The sequence below is a fragment of the Suncus etruscus genome, chromosome 13, assembly GCF_024139225.1.
Source record: "Suncus etruscus isolate mSunEtr1 chromosome 13, mSunEtr1.pri.cur, whole genome shotgun sequence".
Lineage (NCBI taxonomy): Eukaryota > Metazoa > Chordata > Mammalia > Eulipotyphla > Soricidae > Suncus > Suncus etruscus.
In genome coordinates this window covers 30,643,893-30,664,235 of record NC_064860.1, presented here as the reverse complement: position 1 = coordinate 30,664,235, position 20,343 = coordinate 30,643,893, and the positions used below count along the sequence as shown (strand labels likewise).

Sequence of the window (20,343 nt, the reverse complement as noted above, 5' to 3'; positions counted from 1 at the left end):
TCAGAAATCACTTCTGGCTTGGGGGGTCATATGGGACACTGAAGATCAAACCGAGGTCCATCTGGGGTCATCTGCATGCAAGGCAAACACCCTACCACTGCAACCCCTGAATTTTCAGTTTTCAAAAGAATATCTATATTGTTTTTGTAGAAAGGCTGGAATAGATGGCATTTCCACCAGCAATGAATTATAATTCCTTTCTCCACACATCTCTGCCAACACTGGTTGTTCTTGTTCATGTTCTTTGTGATGTGTTCCAGTATCTGTGGTGTGAGATGATATCTCATTGTTTTTTTTTTATTTTTATTTGCTTCTCCCTGGTGATCAGTGAGATGGAGCATTTTTTCATGTGCCTTTTGGCCATCTGATTTCTTCTTTGAGAAAATGTCTGTTCATTTCTTCTCCCCATTATTGAATGAGGTTAGATTAAGTTCTGTCAGTATCTTGTATATCTTAGATATTTACCCCTTATCTGATGTTTATTGGGTGACTAGTTTCTACCATTCTGTGAGTAGCCTTTGTATTCTAGTCACTGTTTCTGTTGAAGTGCAAAAGCTTCTCAATTTAATGTAGTTTTATTTGTTTAATCTTTGCTTCTACTTGTTTGAACAATGGTGTTTCCTTCTTGAAGATGCCATTAGTCTAAAATTCATAAAGTGTTTTTTCTGTTTCCCCCTATGTATTTTATGGTTTTGGGACTGATATCAAATTCTTTAATTTGTTTTTATTTTATCTTTTCTCATGGTTTTAAAGAGATGTCTAAGTTCACTTTTTTGCATGTCATCGACCAGTTATCCAAATATCACTAGTTGAAGAGGCTTTCCTTATATTGATTTGTATTACTTGTCCTTTATCAAAGTTTAATTGATCATATAGCTTGGGTCAGTCTCAGAATAATCAAGGTATCTATTTTCTGGAGGGTCTATCTTTATTCCAATACCAACCTGTTTTAATGGCTGTTGATTTACAGTGCAATTAAAGTTGGGGAAAATGATGCCTCATATTCATTTTCCTAAGGACTGCTTTAGCTATTGGTAGACACTTATTGTTCCAAATTAATTTCATGTGTTTACCTATGAAATTAATGGATATAGTATTGAGTCATTTAGAAAGATAAAAGTATCTTATTACTTTATTTAAGCACCATGGTTACAAAAGTCTCTGGGTATTATTACTATACTATCCCTTCTTTTTCTTATATCCCAAAAAAGAGTGAGAATATTCTATGTCTATCCCTTGCCCTCTGGCTCATTTTGCTAAGGATAATAGTCTTCAGATCATCATATATAGGCAAATTTCATGACTTCTTTTTCCTAATGGCTGCATAGTATTCCATTGTATAGATGTACTACAGGTTTTTTTTTAGCCTCTAATCTATAATCAGGCACTTGGATTGTTTCCAGATTCTAACTATTTTAAATAAGGGAATTTTTATATTGTGTTTTTGTATTCCTGGTTTATATCTCTAGGAGAGTTATTATTGCTTGGTCATATGTAAGCTCAATTTCTAACTTTCTGAGGAATGTCCATATAGTTTTTCAAAAAAGCTCGACAAGTCTGAATTTCCACCAGCAGTGAAGTAGAATCCTTTTCTTTCTAAATGCATGCCAGAATTGATTGTTCTTGGGTTTTTTGTGATGTGCACTAGTCTCTGTGCTGTGAAATAATACCTCATTATTGTTTTTGATTTACATCTCCCTGATAATTAGTGATGCAGAGCATTTTCTCATGTGCCTTTTGACCATATATCTGTATTTCTTCTTTAGAAATGTCTGTTCATTTCTTCTCCCCATTTTTGATGGGTTAGCTGTATTTTCTTGTAGTGTTCAATCAGAGTTTTGTATATGATAAATATTGATTCCTTATCTGATGTATATTGGATAAATAGTTTCCACTATTCCAGGGGTATCCTTTGTATCCTAGTCACTATTTCATTTGGTCTACAGAAGCTTCTGAGTTTAATGTAGTTGCATTTATTTATTTTTGCTTCCACATGCTTTCCCAATAGTGTTTTATGCTTGACTATGTCTTTAGCTTCACGATCATGCAGTATTCTGCCTACATTTTTCTATATATACCTTATGGTTTGAGGTATAATATCAAGGTCTTTAATCTATTTTGATTTTACCTTTGTGCATGGTGTGAAGAGAGGTCTGAGTTCACTTTTTTTTTTTTTTTGCATGTCTTAACTATTTTTCTCAACACCATTTGTTGAAGGGGCTTTCCTTGCTCCACTTTGTATTTGTTGCGCCTTTATCAAAGATTCATTTATTGTACTGCTGGGGGTAAGTCTCAGAATTCTTAAGTCTATTCTATTGATCTGAGGTCTAGCAATTTTCAGTACCATGTAGTGTTAATGACTACTGCTTTATAATATACTATAATGTTGAAGAAAGTCATTCTTTCCATCTTTTTTTTTTTGCCAAAGATTTTTTACAGCTATTTGTGGATGTTTATTTCTTCATATTAATTTCAGAAGTATCTGATTCACTTTTTTGAAAAATGTCATGGTATTTTTATAGGGATTGCATTTAATCTGTATATTGCTTTAAGAAGTGGTGACATTTTAACGATATTAATCCTCCCAATCCAAGAGCAGGGTGTATGTCTTCATTTTCTGTGTTCTCTTTTAGTTCTTGAAGCAATGTTCTGTAGTTTTCCTATATAGATTTTTAACCTCTTTAGGTAAGTTGATTGCAAAATATTTGATTTTATGAGGCACAATTTTGAATGAAATTTTATATTCTCATTTTCTTCTTTTTTATTAGTTTTGTGTAGAAAAAGTTATGGATTTAGCATATTAACTTTGTAGCCTGAAACTTTATAAGTCTATTGTTTCTAGAAGTTTTATTGTGGAGCCTTTAGGATTTTCTAGATATATTATCATGTCATCTGCAAACAATTAGAGCTTCACTTTTTTTTTCCTATGTGAATTATCATGTCATCTGCAAACAATTAGAGCTTCACTTTTTTTTTCCTATGTGAATGTCCTTGATGTCTTTTTATTGCCTAATTCAAGTACTTTCTGTACAAAATTAAATTGAAGTGGCAAGAGGAGGCAATCTTTCCTTGTGCCAGATCTTAGTGGAAAAGCTTTTAGTTTTTTCCCATTGAGTATAATGTGTGTAATTTTTTTGTGATAGATAGTTTTGACAACATTGAGGAGAGTTCTTTCAAATCCCATCTTGTTGAGAGTTTTTTTATTATGCATGGGTGTTGAATCTTGTCAAATCGTTTATTGATATGATTATATGGTTTTTGTTTTATTGATATGGTATATTATAGTGATCCTTGCATACCTGGAATGAATCCAGCTTGGTTATGGTGTATAGGGTTCTTGATGAGTTGTTGGATTTAGTTTGATAGTTTTTGTTGATGATCTTTGCATCTGTGTTTATCAAGGATATAGGCCTATAATTCTCTTTTTTTGTGTGTTGTCTTTGTCTGCTTTTGGTATCAGGGTGATGTTGGCTTCATAGAAACTATTTGGGAGTGTTTCTGTTTCTCCAATTTCCTGGAAGAATTTGAAGAGGATTGGCAATAGATACTCTTTAAAGGTTTGGAAGACTTTACTAGTGAATCCATCTGGACCTGGGCTTTTGTTTTGGGTAAGCCTTTTGATTACCCTTCCAATTTCCTCAATAGTGATAGGTCTGTCCAGGTATTCCAGATTGTCATTGTTCAACCTTGGAAGGTTATAGGAGTTGAAAAATTTGTCCATTTCTTCTAGGTTTTCTTGTTTTGTGGCACAGAGTTTCTCAAAGTAGTTTCTGATTACCCTTTGAATTTCTGTAGAGTCTGTCCCTCACTCTTTTCTTTATAATTCTGCTTATTAAGTTTCTCTCCCTTTTTCTGTGAGTCTTGCTAATCATTTATCAATCTTTTTTTTTTTTCAAAGAAGCAGTTGTTACTTTCATTGGCATTTTGGATTGCTTTTTTGGGTATCCAGTTCATTATATTCTTCTTTAATTTTTTTTTTTTGGTTTGTTTTTTTGTTTTTGGGTCACATCTAGTGACACTCAGGGGTTACTCCTGGCTATTCACTCAGAAATCTCTGCTGGCTTAGAGGACCATATGGGACAACGGGGATCGAACCGAGGTTCATCCTGGATCAGCTGTGTGAAAGGCAAATGTCTTAATACTGTGCTATCTCTCTGGCCCTGATATTCTTCTTTAATTTTCATTGTTTCCTTCAGCCTGGTTATTTTCATCTCATTCTGTTGGTCATTTTCCAATTTCCTAAACTGTGACATTAAGTTACTTATGTAGGCCTTTTCTTCCTTTTTTATGAATGCTTTTAATGCTATAAATTTTAATACCACATTTGCTGTGCCCTGTAGTTTCTACTAATTTGTGTCTTCGTTCTCATTTTTTTCCAGGAATTTTTTAATTTCATCTCTGATTCACTGGTTGTTCAGCAATGAACTGTTTAATTGCCAACTTTTAAAGTTATTTTTCCATGTCCGTTTGTAATTTACCTCTATGTTTAGTACTTTATGGTCTGAGAAGAGAAGAACAACAATTTCTATCCTCTTGATTTTATGGAAGTATGTTTTATGGGCCAGCAAATAGTCAATCTATGAAAATGAAATATGTGCATTGGAGAAGAATATGTGCCCACTTTTCTAGGAATGAATAGCCATATATATCTAATGATCCACTCTCTTCTATTTATTCCTTCAAAGTCAGTATATCTTTGTTAAGGTTTAGCCTGGCTGACCTATCAAAGGGTGAAATCTCCCACTATTATTGTGTTGTTACTGATGTCTGTCTTCAAGTTTATCAGCGGTTGTTTTAAGTATTTCACTATCCCATAATTGGGTGCATATATGTTTAACAGTGTGTTTTCTTCTTGGAGTAAGAAGATTAGTAAGAAAAGCCCATCTCTGTCTCTTATAACCCTTTTAGTCTAAAGTCTGAGTTGTATTATATTAGCATGGCCATCCAGACTTTTTAAGGGAGTTGTTTGCTTGAATAATTGTTCCCTAGCCATCGATTTTTAATCTACATTTGCTCTAACTATTCAGGTGTTTTTCTTATAGGCAGAAAATGTTGGATTCGATTTTTTTATTCATTTTTACACTCTGCATCTCTTTATTGGTGTATTTAGGCCATTAACATTAAAAGAGATTGTCAAGGGATTTTGTGTCTTCTTTGGGAGTGGTTTTTTTAAATAAAACATGAGCATGATAAATTATTTTAAATAAAAAATAATTTATATTGACTCAGTACTATTATTAACTCAAAAGAACATTCCATTTCTTTTTTTTAAATTTTTATTGTGACCAAAATGCATTACAAATCTTTCACTGCATCATTTATGGTACATAGTGACAATAAATGAGGAGCATTCCCACCACCAGTGCTGTCCTCCCTCCACTCCTGTTCCCAGCATGTGTCCCATATCTCCCTCCTTTCCCCCCAGAATGCTAGTGCAACTGGTCTTCACTTTACAGCTTGTTGTAGACTGAGCATCCATTCCACCGTCATCGGAAATAAAGAAGATAAGAAAAAAGGGAGAAAAAAATTTGGTAACAACTACCAAAAAAAGAAAGAAGAGAGAAAAAAGAGAAAGAAAAATGGAAGAGAAAAGGAAAAAAAAGCACCCAGAAAATAAAAATAAAAATAAATCACCAAATAACCACGAGAGTGAAAAAGAAAGAGAAAAGTGGAAGAAAAAAAAAGAGAAGAAAAATAAAGTCAAAAACTACCAAATCAAAACAAAACAAGAAAAAGTAGGGGTGCTGGAGTGGGAGTGTTTGGTGTTCCCCCACTTTTTTTTTTTTTTTTTTTGCATAGGCACAGTAAGCATTGAGGAAGAAAGGGAATTCCCGAGGCCTAAGAGATTCAGGGTTTCTCCATTCTTGAAGCATACCATCATGGGATCAATCCCTGGCTCCATATAAGCTCATTACCCCATTCCAAAGGCTTTTTTGTGGTGCCAGGAAACTTTCCTCTCAGTTGTGTGTGAGAAAATCAAGCCACTGTAGCTAGCAATCTTGGTATTTGCATAGGTCATGGGACAGGGTCTAGGATAGTGTCTTTAAGGTTCTAGAGGTTCCTATCCATCTTTGTTGTTGTGCTCAGTCTTCTGTAACAATTGCTCCCTGTTTTCGTTCAGTCCCTAAGCCGAAGCCTAGGATATTATGGATCTAAAGGTTCTGTTCAGTCTCTGTTGTCCAAGTTGGGCCTCTGCAATAAATTGTTGTTGTTGTTGTTGTTGTTATTGTTGTTGTTTTATAACAGCCTGGGCTACAGCCTAGGGTAGGGTTTTCCTTATTGGTCCCAAGGTAGGTTCTGTTCAGTCACGGTAGTCAAAGTCAGTTTTCTGTTGTTGGTGCTCTTATTTTTTCAGTTCAAAGGACGATACCTCTTCTGATTTTCATCTAGTGTTAGGTGATGTGATAGGAAAACCTGTTTTTAGGTCAAGTTGTCATTTCCTCGTTGTCATATCAAAACTGGCTCAAGTTTGTGCCAGAGCCGTGTTATAAATCTCCCAATGGTGTTTAGTTTCTGCTGTTGTTGCCCGGAGCTGTATCAGTTCTACGTCTGGGATCTGGAGTTTGGGATTGGACTAACACTGTCCATTTTCCTGGAGACTGCGTTAGAACATTCCATTTCTAAGTGTTCCAATAAGTGTATTTATAGTATTCAGAGAATTTAATTGTTACCTAGAAACTACACTGCTTTTAGTTTTAATTTTTTCCTTCAGTATCTATTGATCTGGAATTTTTTTAGCATTTATTTGAGCTTTTATAAACTTTACTATATTTGAAATAGTATGGATCAGTTTTGATATTTTCACATGAGTATGGCTATATAAAGTATTTTGTTGGGTATACTACACAAATAAGGTCATAGATTCTCTAGTTTCTCTTATCAGAAGCCCATGCTATTGACTTACGTTATCAGTGGTGTTAATTTTCATTGTTTTCTTAAAGTGATGTCTATTGTGTCTACTTACAATAAGTTATTATTTATCTTTCTAGATGGTTGTTTACTGGAAAATAAATAAAATTATTTCATTATCTTCCTAAAGTTTTAACATTAGTATTAGCAACCAAAGATCACTTTCTATTTCCACATAAATTCCATCTATATTTATTAAAGTTCTTTTTATCATATTACAATTCCTCTCATGTGCATCTGCATTTATTTATTTACATCACTATGTAATCATATATTCATACTTTTTTTCAGTGAGTTAACAGCTATTAGTAAGGGTTCAAAGGTACAAAGATTAAGGCTTTTGCCTTGCATACTGCTGACTCAGGTTCAATCCAATATTGCATATGGTCCTCTGAGTACCACCAGGAATATTCCCTGAGTAAAAAAAAAAAAAAAAAAAAAAAAGAATAAACTGGGGCAAAGCAAGGTATGACCCAACAACCCCAATCTCCCCCGACCAAAATCTATTATTATAATTTGTTTTAGTGGTACTAAGAAGATCCCAGATTGGTCATATGGAACCTCAATTATGTTAAATTCAGTGGTCTTTTGATATGTTCCATCTTTATTTGAGCAAGATATTATTTTCTGGTGTAACATGGTTGTTCATAATTATAAATTATATACCATAGTCATAGACAAACTTTTCTGATATATTTTCTTGAAAAATGTTATTTAGATAGTATTTGCCTGGCACCAAAAATATCTTTATATATCTTATACACCAGTATATACATTAGTGTTTGTATGCAAATAAATATTTGTACAAATTAATATTTTAAAATATTACCTAATATATATTAAAATATGCATATGTACATATAGAATGGTTGTCTACTCCATTTATTGCTCAACTCTTACAAATGAATGCATTGAAATTTCTGCATCAATTCTCCTCTTTTTAGAATAATAATTTTATTTCCTCTGTGTTTTTGTTTTTTTTGGTTTTGGGGTCACACCCAGCAGCGCTCAGGGGTTACTCCTGGCTCCATGCTCAGAAATCACTCCTGGCAGGCTCGGGGGACAATATGAGATGCCAGGATTTGAACCAATGATCTTCTGCATGAAAGGCAAATGCCTTACCTCCATGCTATCTCTCTGCCCCCCCCCCCCTTTTTGGTCCTTGTTGTGTATTTTAGCTAAATTTGGAGATTACAATTAAACAGTGAATATAAATTAAAATTATATAATTCTATTCTCTTAGTACATGTTTGTGCTATTTCCATTTGGAGTCTATATGATTAAAGCTTCTATAAACATATGTGTTTTGATGGACAAGCTTTATGTTTTTATTGAAAAATATTTGACATATTTTATAAATAAAGAGTAATAATTATATTTGTATATATTGTAAATAATTACCATTATTCAACATCACTTTTTTATTATTTAACATCACTTATACATAGTTCAATTTTTATTTATTGTTAGTAGTATTTTAAGATTTATTCTTCTAAATTATTTTCAAAATGTAATACAGTTTTGGAGCCAGAGAGATAGCATGCAGACAATCCAGGACAGACCAGGGTTCAATTCCCAGCATCCCATATGGTCCCCTGTGCCTGCCAGGAGCAATTTCTGAGCCTGGAGCCAGGAATACCCCGAGCACTGCCAGGTGTGACCCAAAAACCACACACACACACACACACACACACACACACGCGCGCGCGCACACACACACACACACACGCGCGCGCGCACACACACACACACACACACACACACAAAAGAAATAACCCCTGAGTGATACTGGGTGTGCCCTCCTCAAATAATACACTTTTATTAACTTAGTTACCATTCTGTTTATTAATAACCTTACTCAATATTTACATTAGTAGCTTAAAAAGTGTACCAGCTTTCTTTACTTTCAGTTCCTAACTTCTGATTATCCCAGATTTTTCCTCTGTATTTAAAACCTTACTTTAAGGTTTTAAGGGTATCCAGTTTTATACTCATATATGACATTATCATTCTATTTTACTTAGCTTAATGTTAGGGTTGGGTATTTTTATCTATATGAGTAAGTACCAAAGACTGGCATCACTTTGTAATAAAATATGTTTATATTTTTTAAAAAGAATTTAAGTGTATGTAAAATTTATATTTAAGCTAGCATTATGTAAATATTCCATTATTCCATATCTTTTCCAATTTTGTTTTGTCAGTATGCTGAATTGTAGCCTTTATATAGAGTCTAGTATCTCATAAAATAAATTAAATTTTTCTAATAGATATTGATACTGAACAGTACTTATTTCAAATATCTTTTTAAAATTTGTTTAAGTCATCACATTTTAATAAAATAGAGAATATTAGAATGAATGAGAAAAAACTGTTACAAGTTCAAGAGAGAGCACAGCTTATCCAGAGAAAGGAGAAAGTCTCATGAAAAAATATTAAAGAAATTGTATATTCATATTGATCACCTTGGTTTTCTTGTTAAGTTTCCAAATCTTTTACTACTAATTTTATTTTTATTATTTAATATAAATGTGTTAAAAAATACTGGCATTCGAAAAAAATAATATTTTTGTGTCCATGGGTTGAAAACATTAACATTTAATGCCCAAAACATTACACAGATTTAATAAAGTACTCTGATAATTCCAATAGCACTCTTCAAGGGTGAAAAATAACATTATTAATATTTTATAAAACTGGAAAAACCCCTTCTACAGCCAAGCCAAGACAATTTTCAAACAAATATGAGAGCTTTTATACATCCTGACAATATCATGTTGTCATAGCAAACAAAATAATGTGGTATTGGGATAAAAGTAGACACTCAGATTAATATATTAGATTTGAAACCTCAGAAATAAATCCTACATAAAATTTATGACAAAAGAGCCAAGAGCTTAAAATGACATCTTATTTATTTAAATGTGACATTTCTTGGCCTATTTATTGGCCCTTGAATAGCAAAAAAGAGTCTTTTTCAGAAAGTTATGAAATCATAACACCAAATTAAATAACAGAATGAATAATTACTGCTTATATCATGGAACTTATGATAAAAGATAGTTGTGGATCAATTCTGTAGTTTTACTGTGGTCATGGTCAGTTAATCCTATGCAATGCCATAAAGCATTCCTGATTTTGCATTATTCACTGCCATCATGTCCTTAGTTTTAAGGTATTGCTTTCCAAAAAAGCAAATCTTTAATTTAAAGATAATCATCATTGTTTTCTATCTTTGATGTTTCTATGCCTTTTTTTTTTCTCAGAGTTGCATTTGGGAACTGCAATGGGTTGGCTGTGGTGGATTTTATACAGAAGACAGTGCTATTGAGCATGGGGACAATTGAGTTATATAAATCAAGTGATCTATACCAACGACAACCAAGGTCACCTCGAAAAAACAAGCAGTTCATTGCAGGTAGGAAATAAAGATGTTATGAGCTTGATTAGTTCATCTGTCTTCTTACTTTTAGATTTCTTATCTTGCTTCTACATTGCTAACCAAAATGCATGGCAATATAAAGTTAACATAATTTATAAGACTATATAAATAAACCAGATCATGATTATTATTTTATCACTATTTTGGTTTCTGGGTCACACCCAACAGTGCTCAGAGGTTACTCCTGACTCTGTGCTATGGAATTGTTCCTGAAAGTCTTGGGATATGGCGTGCTAGGAACAAACCAGGGTCAGCTGTGTACAAGGCAAATGCCCTACCCACTGTGATATGGCTCTGGCCCCAAAACCAAAATATTTTTTAATTTTATCAATTAAATACCAATTTAAAGTAATGAAGTATTTAAAATTTCTTTTGTTAATTATCAAAAAATTAGCCTCATCTAAAATTAATTTTAAGTCATTTATTTTTGATTTTTAAAAATTATATATTAGCTGTTTTCTTTTAGGAAGATTAGCATTTTGGGTAATTATTTTCACAAATTTAGTAAACATTAAATTTTCATGAAATTGACATTTTCTTCTGATACTACCAATAAATATATTTATTTTATAGTTAAATAAGCTTAACTAGGATACAGACAGTAAGACTTTCTATACAATCCTAAACCTTGGTATATCAGTATCCAAAATTTTATGTATATTTTATTCATTAACATTGTTTAACTGATAAAGAAAACTAAGTCAAGTGAGTTGTAGATGGGAATATATTTATGTATATTAAATCATTTAGATTTAAAGGTTATTTTTACTTTTTTAATTAAGTAATTGAATATTAGAGCCTTTTACTAATATTCATACAAGAATATCTTTAAATAAAGAGTATATAATTGTCACTTTTTAAATTCTTATTTTATTGAAATCATTGTGATTTACAAAGTCCTTCATAGTTGGATTTTAGACATAGAGTGAATCAGGGCTATTCCCACTCCCACCTTCCTTCACCAATGCTCCCCCAAAGTATCCATACCATCTCCTCTGCCCCTCCGCCTGCCTGTATAAAAGGTCCATTTTAACTTTAGATTGTTAAAGTTTGGGTCTCTTGATTTTACTGCTATTGCCTTTGGCTTGTATATTTAGTTCTGTCCTTTTTAACACTACAGTGTACCTGAGACCACTTGGTCCCTGGACCTCATCCTTTCATATTTGTGTTTCTTCTCTTCCACTCAATTTCTTTCCTTCTCTTCATTGTAATCTGGGTCCAAAAGTGTTCAAGACATTTAGACCATTGTGTTTATGCAGTTATTTTAAATATCACATATGTGATATCATTCTGTATTTATCCTTTTTGACTTACTTTATTTAACATAATATCTTCTAGTCCCATCTATTTTGCTGAAAATTGCATAATAGCATCATTTCTTACAATTACATGGTATTCAATGTAAAGATGTACCACATCTGATCCTCCTGTATGTTGTTGGACATCTAGGTTGACTCCAAGTCTTAGCCATTGTACTTAGTGTTGCAATAAATAGTGGTGTGCATACATCCTTTTGGATGAATATTTTTCTGTCCTGGGGATAGATACCCAAAAGAGAAAATGCTAGATAATATGACAGATCAATTTTAAATTTAGTGAGAACCCTTCATACTGTTTTCCATAGGGATTGATTCAGACAGCATTTCCACAAGAAATGGATGAAAATTCCTTTCTCATCACATCCCCGCCAACGGGGATTGTTCCCAGTATTTTTGATATGTGCCAATATCACTTATGTAAGGTGGTATATTGTTGTCTTAATTTAGATTTCCCTAATGATAGTCGATGATGAATATTTTTTATCTGCCTGTTGGCCATTTATTGATCTTTCACAGAGAAGCGACTTCATTTTCTCTCTCCATTTTTATTGGGGTTGTTAGATTTTGTGGAGTAAACATTTGTGAGTATTTTATATATCCTAAATATTATCTGATGTGTTGAGTGCAAAAATTTTCTTCAAATCAGTTAGTTGTCTTTTAATGTAGCCTGTTTTTTTTTTTTCATACAGAAACTTTTTAGTTTGATGTAGTCCCACTTATTTAGGTTTGATGCTAGTGCTCTAGCTATTGGCATCCTATCATCAAAAACTTCTTGAGGTTTAAATTTTGGAATGTTCTTCCAATGTTTTTCTCAATGAACTATATATATTTGGGTTTAATCTCAAGATCTTTAGTTCACTTTGAATTGAATTTTGTGTCATATGTTAGATATGGATCAATCTTTTTTTTTATACAGATGGTATCTAGTTGTTCTAACACCATTTGTTGGAGAGACTGTCTTTATTTAATTTTAAATTAGGTTCCATTATTAGTTGGCTATATACATGAGAATCTGTCACTCTATATTCTATTCAGACCCATTAGTCCTAAAATCTGTCTTTTTCTAATACCATGCTGTTTTGGTCACCATGGCTTTGTAGTAGAGTCTTCAATTAGATAATGAGATGCCGCCCAGTTTTTTTTTTTAATATTCATTTGGCTATTCTAGGTCTTTTATATTTCCATGCAAACTTTATACTTTATTGTTTTAAGTCCTTGCAGAATGTTGTCTGAATTTGAATAGGGATTGCATTGAACCTAATGGATAGTTTAGGTAAGATGGTCATTTTGGTTATATTGATTCTTCCAATCCATGAGGAGCATGGGATGTTCTTCTATTTAGGTCTTCTTCAATTTCTTTCTGAAATGTTTTTAAGTTTTCTTGATATAGGTCTCTCACCTTTCCTGTTAGGTTGATTCCTAGGTACTTAACAGCTTTGAACACTATTTTAAACAAGATAGTCTCTTTGATCTCTTACTCCTCTGAGTCGTTATTTGTATAAAGGAATGTAACTGTCTTGGATATTGACATTGTAGCTGGCCACTTTGCTCTATTGGTTTATTGTTTCAACGAGATTTTCTGTGAACTCTTTAGGATCTTTGATGTATATCATCATGTAATCTCCAAATAGAAATAGTTTGACTTCCTCTTTTCTAATTTTGATTCCTGTGATTTTCTTCTTTATCTGATTGCTATTGCTTGGACTTCTAATACAATGTTGGATATAAGAGTGGAAATAGTAGACATCCTTGCCTAGTGCCTGGTCTTAGTGGAAATGCTTTTAGTTTTTTGCCATTAAGAATAATGTTGGCCATGGGCTTTTAATAGATAGCTGTTATCTTGAGGAAGATTCCTACCACACTTATTTTGCTGAGGTTTTTAATCATGAATGGGTGTTGGACTTCATCAAATGCTTTCTATGCATCAATTGATATAATCGTGTGTTTTTTTTTTTTTTTTTTTACAACCACTTCAGCCCCTATTTTATGATTTTTTTTTTAATTTTTTTTTTACACCACCCATCACCAGTGCAACATTCCCATCACCAATGTCCCAAGTCTCCCTCCTCCCCACCCGACCCCCGCCTGTACTCTAAACAGGTTCTCAATTTCCCTCATACATTCTCATTATTAGGACAGTTCAAAATGTAGTTATTTATCCAACTAAACTCATCACTCTTTGTGATGAGCTTCCTGAGGTGAGCTGGAACTTCCAGCTCTTTTCTCTTTTGTGTCTGAAAGTTATTATTGCAAGAATGTCTTTCATTTTTCTTAAAACCCATAAATGTGTGAGACCATTCTGCGTTTTTCTCTCTCTCTCTGACTTATTTCACTCAGCATAATAGATTCCATGTACATCCATGTATAGGAAAATTTCATGACTTCATCTCTCCTGACAGCTGCATAATATTCCATTGTGTATATGTACCACAGTTTCTTTAGCCATTCGTCTGTTGAAGGGCATCTTGGTTGTTTCCAGAGTCTTGCTATGGTAAATAGTGCTGCAATGAATATAGGTGTAAGGAAGGGGTTTTTGTATTGTATTTTTGTGTTCCTAGGGTATATTCCTAGGAGTGGTATAGCTGGATCGTATGGGAGCTCGATTTCCAGTTTTTGGAGGAATCTCCATATCGCTTTCCATAAAGGTTGAACTAGACGGCATTCCCACCAGCAGTGGATAAGAGTTCCTTTCTCCCCACATCCCCGCCAACACTGTTTATTCTCATTCTTTGTGATGTGTGCCATTCTCTGTGGTGTGAAGTGGTATCTCATCGTTGTTTTGATTTGCATCTCCCTGATGATTAGTGATGTGGAGCACTTTTTCATGTGTCTTTTGGCCATCTGTATTTCTTCTTTGTCAAAGTGTCTGTTCATTTCTTCTCCCCATTTTTTGATGGGATTAGATGTTTTTTTCTTGTAAAGTTCTGTCAGTGCCTTGTATATTTTGGAGATTAGCCCCTTATCTGATGGGTATTGGGTGAATAGTTTCTCCCACTCAGTGGGTGGCTCTTGTATCTTGGGCACTATTTCCTTTGAGGTGCAGAAGCTTCTCAGCTTAATATATTCCCATCTGTTAATTTCTGCTTTCACTTGCTTGGAGAGTGCAGTTTCTTCCTTGAAGATGCCTTTAGCCTCAATGTCCTGGAGTGTTTTACCTACGTATTGTTCTATATATCTTATGGTTTTGGGGCTGATATCGAGGTCTTTAATCCATTTGGATTTTACCTTCGTACATGATGTTAGCTGGGGGTCTAAGTTCAATTTTTTGCAAGTGGCTACCCAGTTTTGCCAACACCACTTGTTGAAGAGGCTTTCTTTATTCCATTTAGGATTTTTTGCTGCTTTATCAAAAATTAGATGATTGTATGTCTGGGGAACATTCTCTGAGTATTCAAGCTTATTCCACTGATCTGAGGGCCTGTCTTTATTCCAATACCATGCTGTTTTGATAACTATTGCTTTGTAGTAAAGTTTAAAGTTGGGGAAAGTAATTCCTCCCATATTCTTTTTCCCAATGATTGCTTTAGCAATTCGAGGGTGTTTATTGTTCCAAATAAATTTCAAAAGTGCCTGGTACACTTCTTTGAAGAATGTCATGGGTATCTTTAGGGGGATCGCATTAAATCTGTACAGTGCTTTGGGGAGTATTGCCATTTTAATGATGTTAATCCTGCCAATCCATGAGCAGGGTATATGCTTCCATTTCCGCGTGTCCTCTCTTATCTCTTGGAGCAGAGTTTTATAGTTTTCCTTGTATAGGTCCTTCACATTTTTAGTCAAGTTGATTCCAAGATATTTGAGTTTGTGTGACACTATAGTGAATGGAGTTGTTTTCTTAATGTCCATTTCTTCCTTATTAGTATTGGTGTATAGGAAGGCCATTGATTTTTGTGTGTTAATTTTGTAGCCTGCCACCTTGCTATATGAGTCTATTGTTTCTAGAAGCTTTTTGATAGAGTCTTTGGGGTTTTCTAAGTAGAGTATCATGTCATCTGCAAACAGTGAGAGCTTGACTTCTTCCTTTCCTATCTGGATTCCCTTGATATCCTTTTCTTGCCTAATCGCTATAGCAAGTACTTCAAGTGCTATGTTGAATAGAAGTGGTGAGAGAGGACAGCCTTGTCTTGTGCCAGAATTTAGAGGAAAGGCTTTCAGTTTTTCTCCATTGAGGACAATATTTGCCTCTGGCTTGTGGTAGATGGCCTTAACTATATTGAGAAAGGTTCCCTCCATTCCCATCTTGCTGAGAGTTTTGATCAAGAATGGGTGTTGGACCTTGTCAAATGCTTTCTCTGCGTCGATTGATATGATCATGTGATTTTTATTTTTCTTGCTGTTGATGTTGTGTATTATGTTGATAGATTTACGGATGTTAAACCAGCCTTGCATTCCTGGAATGAAACCTACTTGATCGTAGTGGATGATCTTCTTAATGAGGCATTGAATCCTATTTGCCAGGATTTTGTTGAAGATCTTTGCATCTGCATTCATCAGCGATATTGGTCTGTAATTTTCTTTTTTCGTAGCATCTCTGTCTGGTTTAGGTATCAAGGTAATGTTGGCTTCATAAAAGCTATTTGGAAGTTTTCCTGTTTTTTCAATTTCATGAAAGAGTCTTGCCAGGATTGGTAGTAGTTCCTCTTGAAAGGTTTGAAAGAATTCATTAGTAAATCCATCTGGGCCTGGGCTTTTGTTTTTGGGCAGACATTTGATTACTTTCTTAATTTCCTCAATAGTAATGGGTGTGTTTAGATATGCTACATCCTCTTCATTCAATCGTGGAAGATTATAAGATTCCAAAAATTTATCCATTTCTGCCAGGTTTTCATTTTTAGTGGCATAGAGTTTCTCAAAGTAGTTTCTGATTACCCTTTGAATCTCTACCATATCAGTAGTGATCTCTCCTTTTTCATTCCTAATACGAGTTATCAAGTTTCTCTCTCTTTCTTTCTTTGTTAGTTTTGCCAGTGGTCTATCAATCTTGTTTATTTTTTCAAAGAACCAACTTCTGCTTTCGTTGATCTTTTGGATGGTTTTTCTGGTTTCCACTGCATTGATTTCTGGTCTCAGCTTTGTTATTTCCTTCTGCCTCCCTATTTTTGGATCCTTTTGTTGAGCACTTTCTAATTCTATGAGCTGCGTCATTAAGCTATTCAGGTATGCCCCTTCTTCTTTCCTGATGTGTGCTTGCAAAGCTATAAATTTTCCTCTCAGTACTGCTTTTGCTGTGTCCCATAGGTTCTGATAAATTGTGTCTCCATTGTCATTTGTTTTCAGGAAGGTTTTGATTTCCTCTTTGATTTCATCTCGGACCCACTGATTATTCAGTATGAGGCTATTTAACTTCCAGGTGTTAAAATTTTTCTTCTGTGTCCCTTTGTAGTTTATATATAATTTCAGGGCTTTGTGGTCAGCAAAGGCAGCCTGCAAAATTTCTATCCTCTTGATATTATGGAGATATGTTTTGTGTGCTAACATGTAGTCTATCCTAGAGAATGTCCCATGTACATTAGAGAAAAATGTGTATCCAGGCTTCTGGGGGTGGAGTGTCCTGTATATATCTACTAGGCCTCTTACTTCCATTTCTCTCCTCAGGTCTAGTATATTCTTGTTGGGTTTCAGTCTGGTTGACCTATCTAGTGTTGCCAATGCCGTGTTGAGGTCTCCCACAATTATTGTGTTGTTATTGATATTATTTTTCAGATCTGTCAACAGTTGTATTAAATATTTTGCTGGCCCCTCATTCGGTGCATATATGTTTAGGAGGGTGATTTCTTCCTGCTGTACATATCCCTTGATTAATACAAAATGTCCATCTTTGTCCCTTACTACTTTCCTAAGTATAAAGTTTGCATCATCTGATATTAATATGGCCACTCCTGCTTTTTTTTGGGTGTTGTTTGCTTGGATGATTTTCCTCCAGCCTTTTATTTTGAGTCTATGTTTGTTCTGACTATTCAGGTGCGTTTCTTGTAGGCAGCAGAAGGTTGGATTGAGTTTTTTGATCCATTTAGCCACTCTGTGTCTCTTAACTGGTGCATTTAGTCCATTGACATTGAGAGAAAGAATTGTCCTGGGAGTTAGTGCCATCTTTATATTAAAGTTTGGTGTGTTTGTTGGTAAGCCTTGTCTTAAAGTATGCCGTTCAGTTTTTCTTTTAAGAATGGTTTTGAGTCTGTGAAGTTTTTGAGCTGTTGTTTGTCTGTGAAACTATGTATTGTTCCTTCAAACCTAAAAGTGAGTTTTGCTGGGTACAGTATTCTAGGCGAAGCATTTATTTCATTGAGTTTTGTCACTATGTCCCACCACTGCCTTCTGGCCTTGAGTGTTTCTGGTGACAGGTCTGCAGTAAATCTCAAGGATGTTCCCTTAAATGTAATTTCTCTTTTCGATCTTGCTGCTTTCAGAATTCTGTCTCTATCTATGGGATTCGTCATTGTGACTAGAATGTGTCTTGGGGTGTTTTTTCTGGGGTCTCTTTTAGTTGGCACTCTTCGGGCATGCAGGATTTGATCACATGTATTCATTATCTCTGGTAGTTTCTCTTTAATGATGTTCTTGACTGTTGATTCTTCCCGGAGATTTTCTTCCTGAGTCTCTGGGACTCCAATGATTCTTAAGTTGTTTCTGTTGAGCTTATCATAGACTTCTATTTTCATCTGTTCCCATTCTTTGAGTAATTTTTCCATTGTTTGATCATTTGCTTTGAGGCTTTTTTCCAATTTCTTCTGCTGTATGTAATTGTTATGTATCTCATCTTCCAGTGTACTGATTCTATCCTCAGCTGCTGTTAACCTGTGGGAAATCTCAAACATGTTTTTCTTCAATTCATCTACTGAGTTTCTCAGACCTGTTATTTGATCTGAAATTTCCGTTTGGAGTTTTCTCATTTCTATCTTCATATTCTCCTGATTCTTTTTAGTTTTCTCTTCTATACTTTGTTTGAGTTCTTTGAACATGTTCCATATTGCAACTCTAAACTCCTTATCTGAGAGACTGACTAGGTGGTTGATCATGTTCAAGTCATCAGAGTTGCCATCTTCATTCTCTATGTCTGGCACTGGCCCATGTTGTTTCCCCATTGTCACACTAGTACTGCGTGTTTTTCTACGTGTTGTAATTGTATTCATTGGCTAAATGCTGTGCACCGTCGCGAAGGGGAGCAGAGCAACCGTGCTCCTCTGGCTTCTCCCTTTCTGGGCGTGTCGACTCACCTCCACGGAAGGCTCACAGGAAGGCAGGCTGGCAGATGGGCTGCACCCAGGATGAAATCAGGCCAAAAATGCAGGACAGCAGAGTAGAGAGGCAGAAGGGTGCTGGCATCTGAGATCCAGCGAAGTTCAGTGGCTCCTCCCTTTCTGGGCGTGTCGACTCACCTCCACGGAAGGCTCACGGGAAGGCAGACTCCCCGGAAAGCTCACAGGAAAGCAGGCTGGCTGATGAGCCGCACCAAGGGTGAAATCAGGCCGAAAATGCAGGACAGCAGAGTAGAGAGGCAGAAGGGTGCTGGCATCTGAGATCCAGCAGAGTTCGGTGGCTCCTCCCTTTCTGGGCGTGTCGGCTCACCTCCAAGGAAGGCTCACGGGAAGGCAGACTCCCCGGAAAGCTCACAGGAAAGCCAATCGTGTGTTTTTTTATTCTTCCTTTTTTGATGTTATATGATGTTGATTGACTCGTATATATTGAACCATTTTTACTTCCCTGGGATGAACACCACTGGTCATGATGTATAATCTTTATGATGTGTTGTTGGATTCAGTTTTTAATATTTTGTTAAAGTTTTTTTTTAAGTTCCTGGAGTCAGCCAGCTTTATTTCACAGTCCTAACCGCAATATACATTTCCTCACATGATTTCTATACTAAGCCTTTTCCTAGCAACTACTTCTCTGTTCCTTCTCTGGCTCTCTGTGCCTCTGACTCCCCTTCAGCTGTTCTCAAGGCTTCTTTACTGAATGACTCCCCTTTGCTGATTCTCCTCATTTATTCTTTCTGCTGATCTTGTATTGGATTTTTGTATCCATGTTCATACATGATATTGGTCTGTAGTCTATTTTCTTGGTGGTATCTTTGTCAAGTTTGGAATGAGCGTGATATTAGCTTTATAGAAGGTATTAGGGAGAATTTGCATCTTTTTTGTTTGTTTGTTTGTTTGTTTTGTTTTTGTTTTTGGGTCACACTCAGCAGCGCTCATGGGTTCCTCCTGGCTCTATGCTCAGAAATCGCTCCTGGCAGGCTAGGGGGACCATATGGGATGCTGGGATTCAAACCACCATCCTTCTGCATGAAAGGCAAACGCCCTACATCCATGCTATCTCTCTGGCCCCAGATTTGCTTTTTTTTAATGTTTTGGAAGAGACTAAAGATCAATGGTAGTAACTCTTCTCTGAGTGTTTGATAAAATTTACCCGTAAACCTGTCTGGCCCTGGACTTTTATTCTTGAAGCCATTTTATAAAAATACTTATTTAATTTTTATTTTATTGATACCATTGTGATCTGCAAAGTCCTTCATAATTGAATTTCAGTTATACAGTTAATCACTGTATATGGTGCGTTCCCACCACCAGTGTTGACCTCCCTCCACCAATGATCCCAGATTGCATCCTATACCAGCACCATCTAATCCCGGCCTGCCAGTATAACAGGCCCATTTAAGTTTAGATTGTTTAAATT

At 35.0% G+C, this 20,343-nt stretch overlaps 1 protein-coding gene across 1 annotated transcript in view; it reads left to right on the top strand.

Moving 5' to 3' along the window:
- Positions 1–20,343, top strand: part of STXBP5L (syntaxin binding protein 5L) — a 323,518-nt gene that overhangs the window by 228,625 nt on the left and 74,550 nt on the right. Inside the window, exon 19 of the mRNA XM_049785948.1 lies at positions 10,176–10,327. Within this exon, the coding sequence (XP_049641905.1) occupies positions 10,176–10,327 (152 nt within the window). The remainder of the gene's footprint in view (positions 1–10,175; positions 10,328–20,343) is intronic.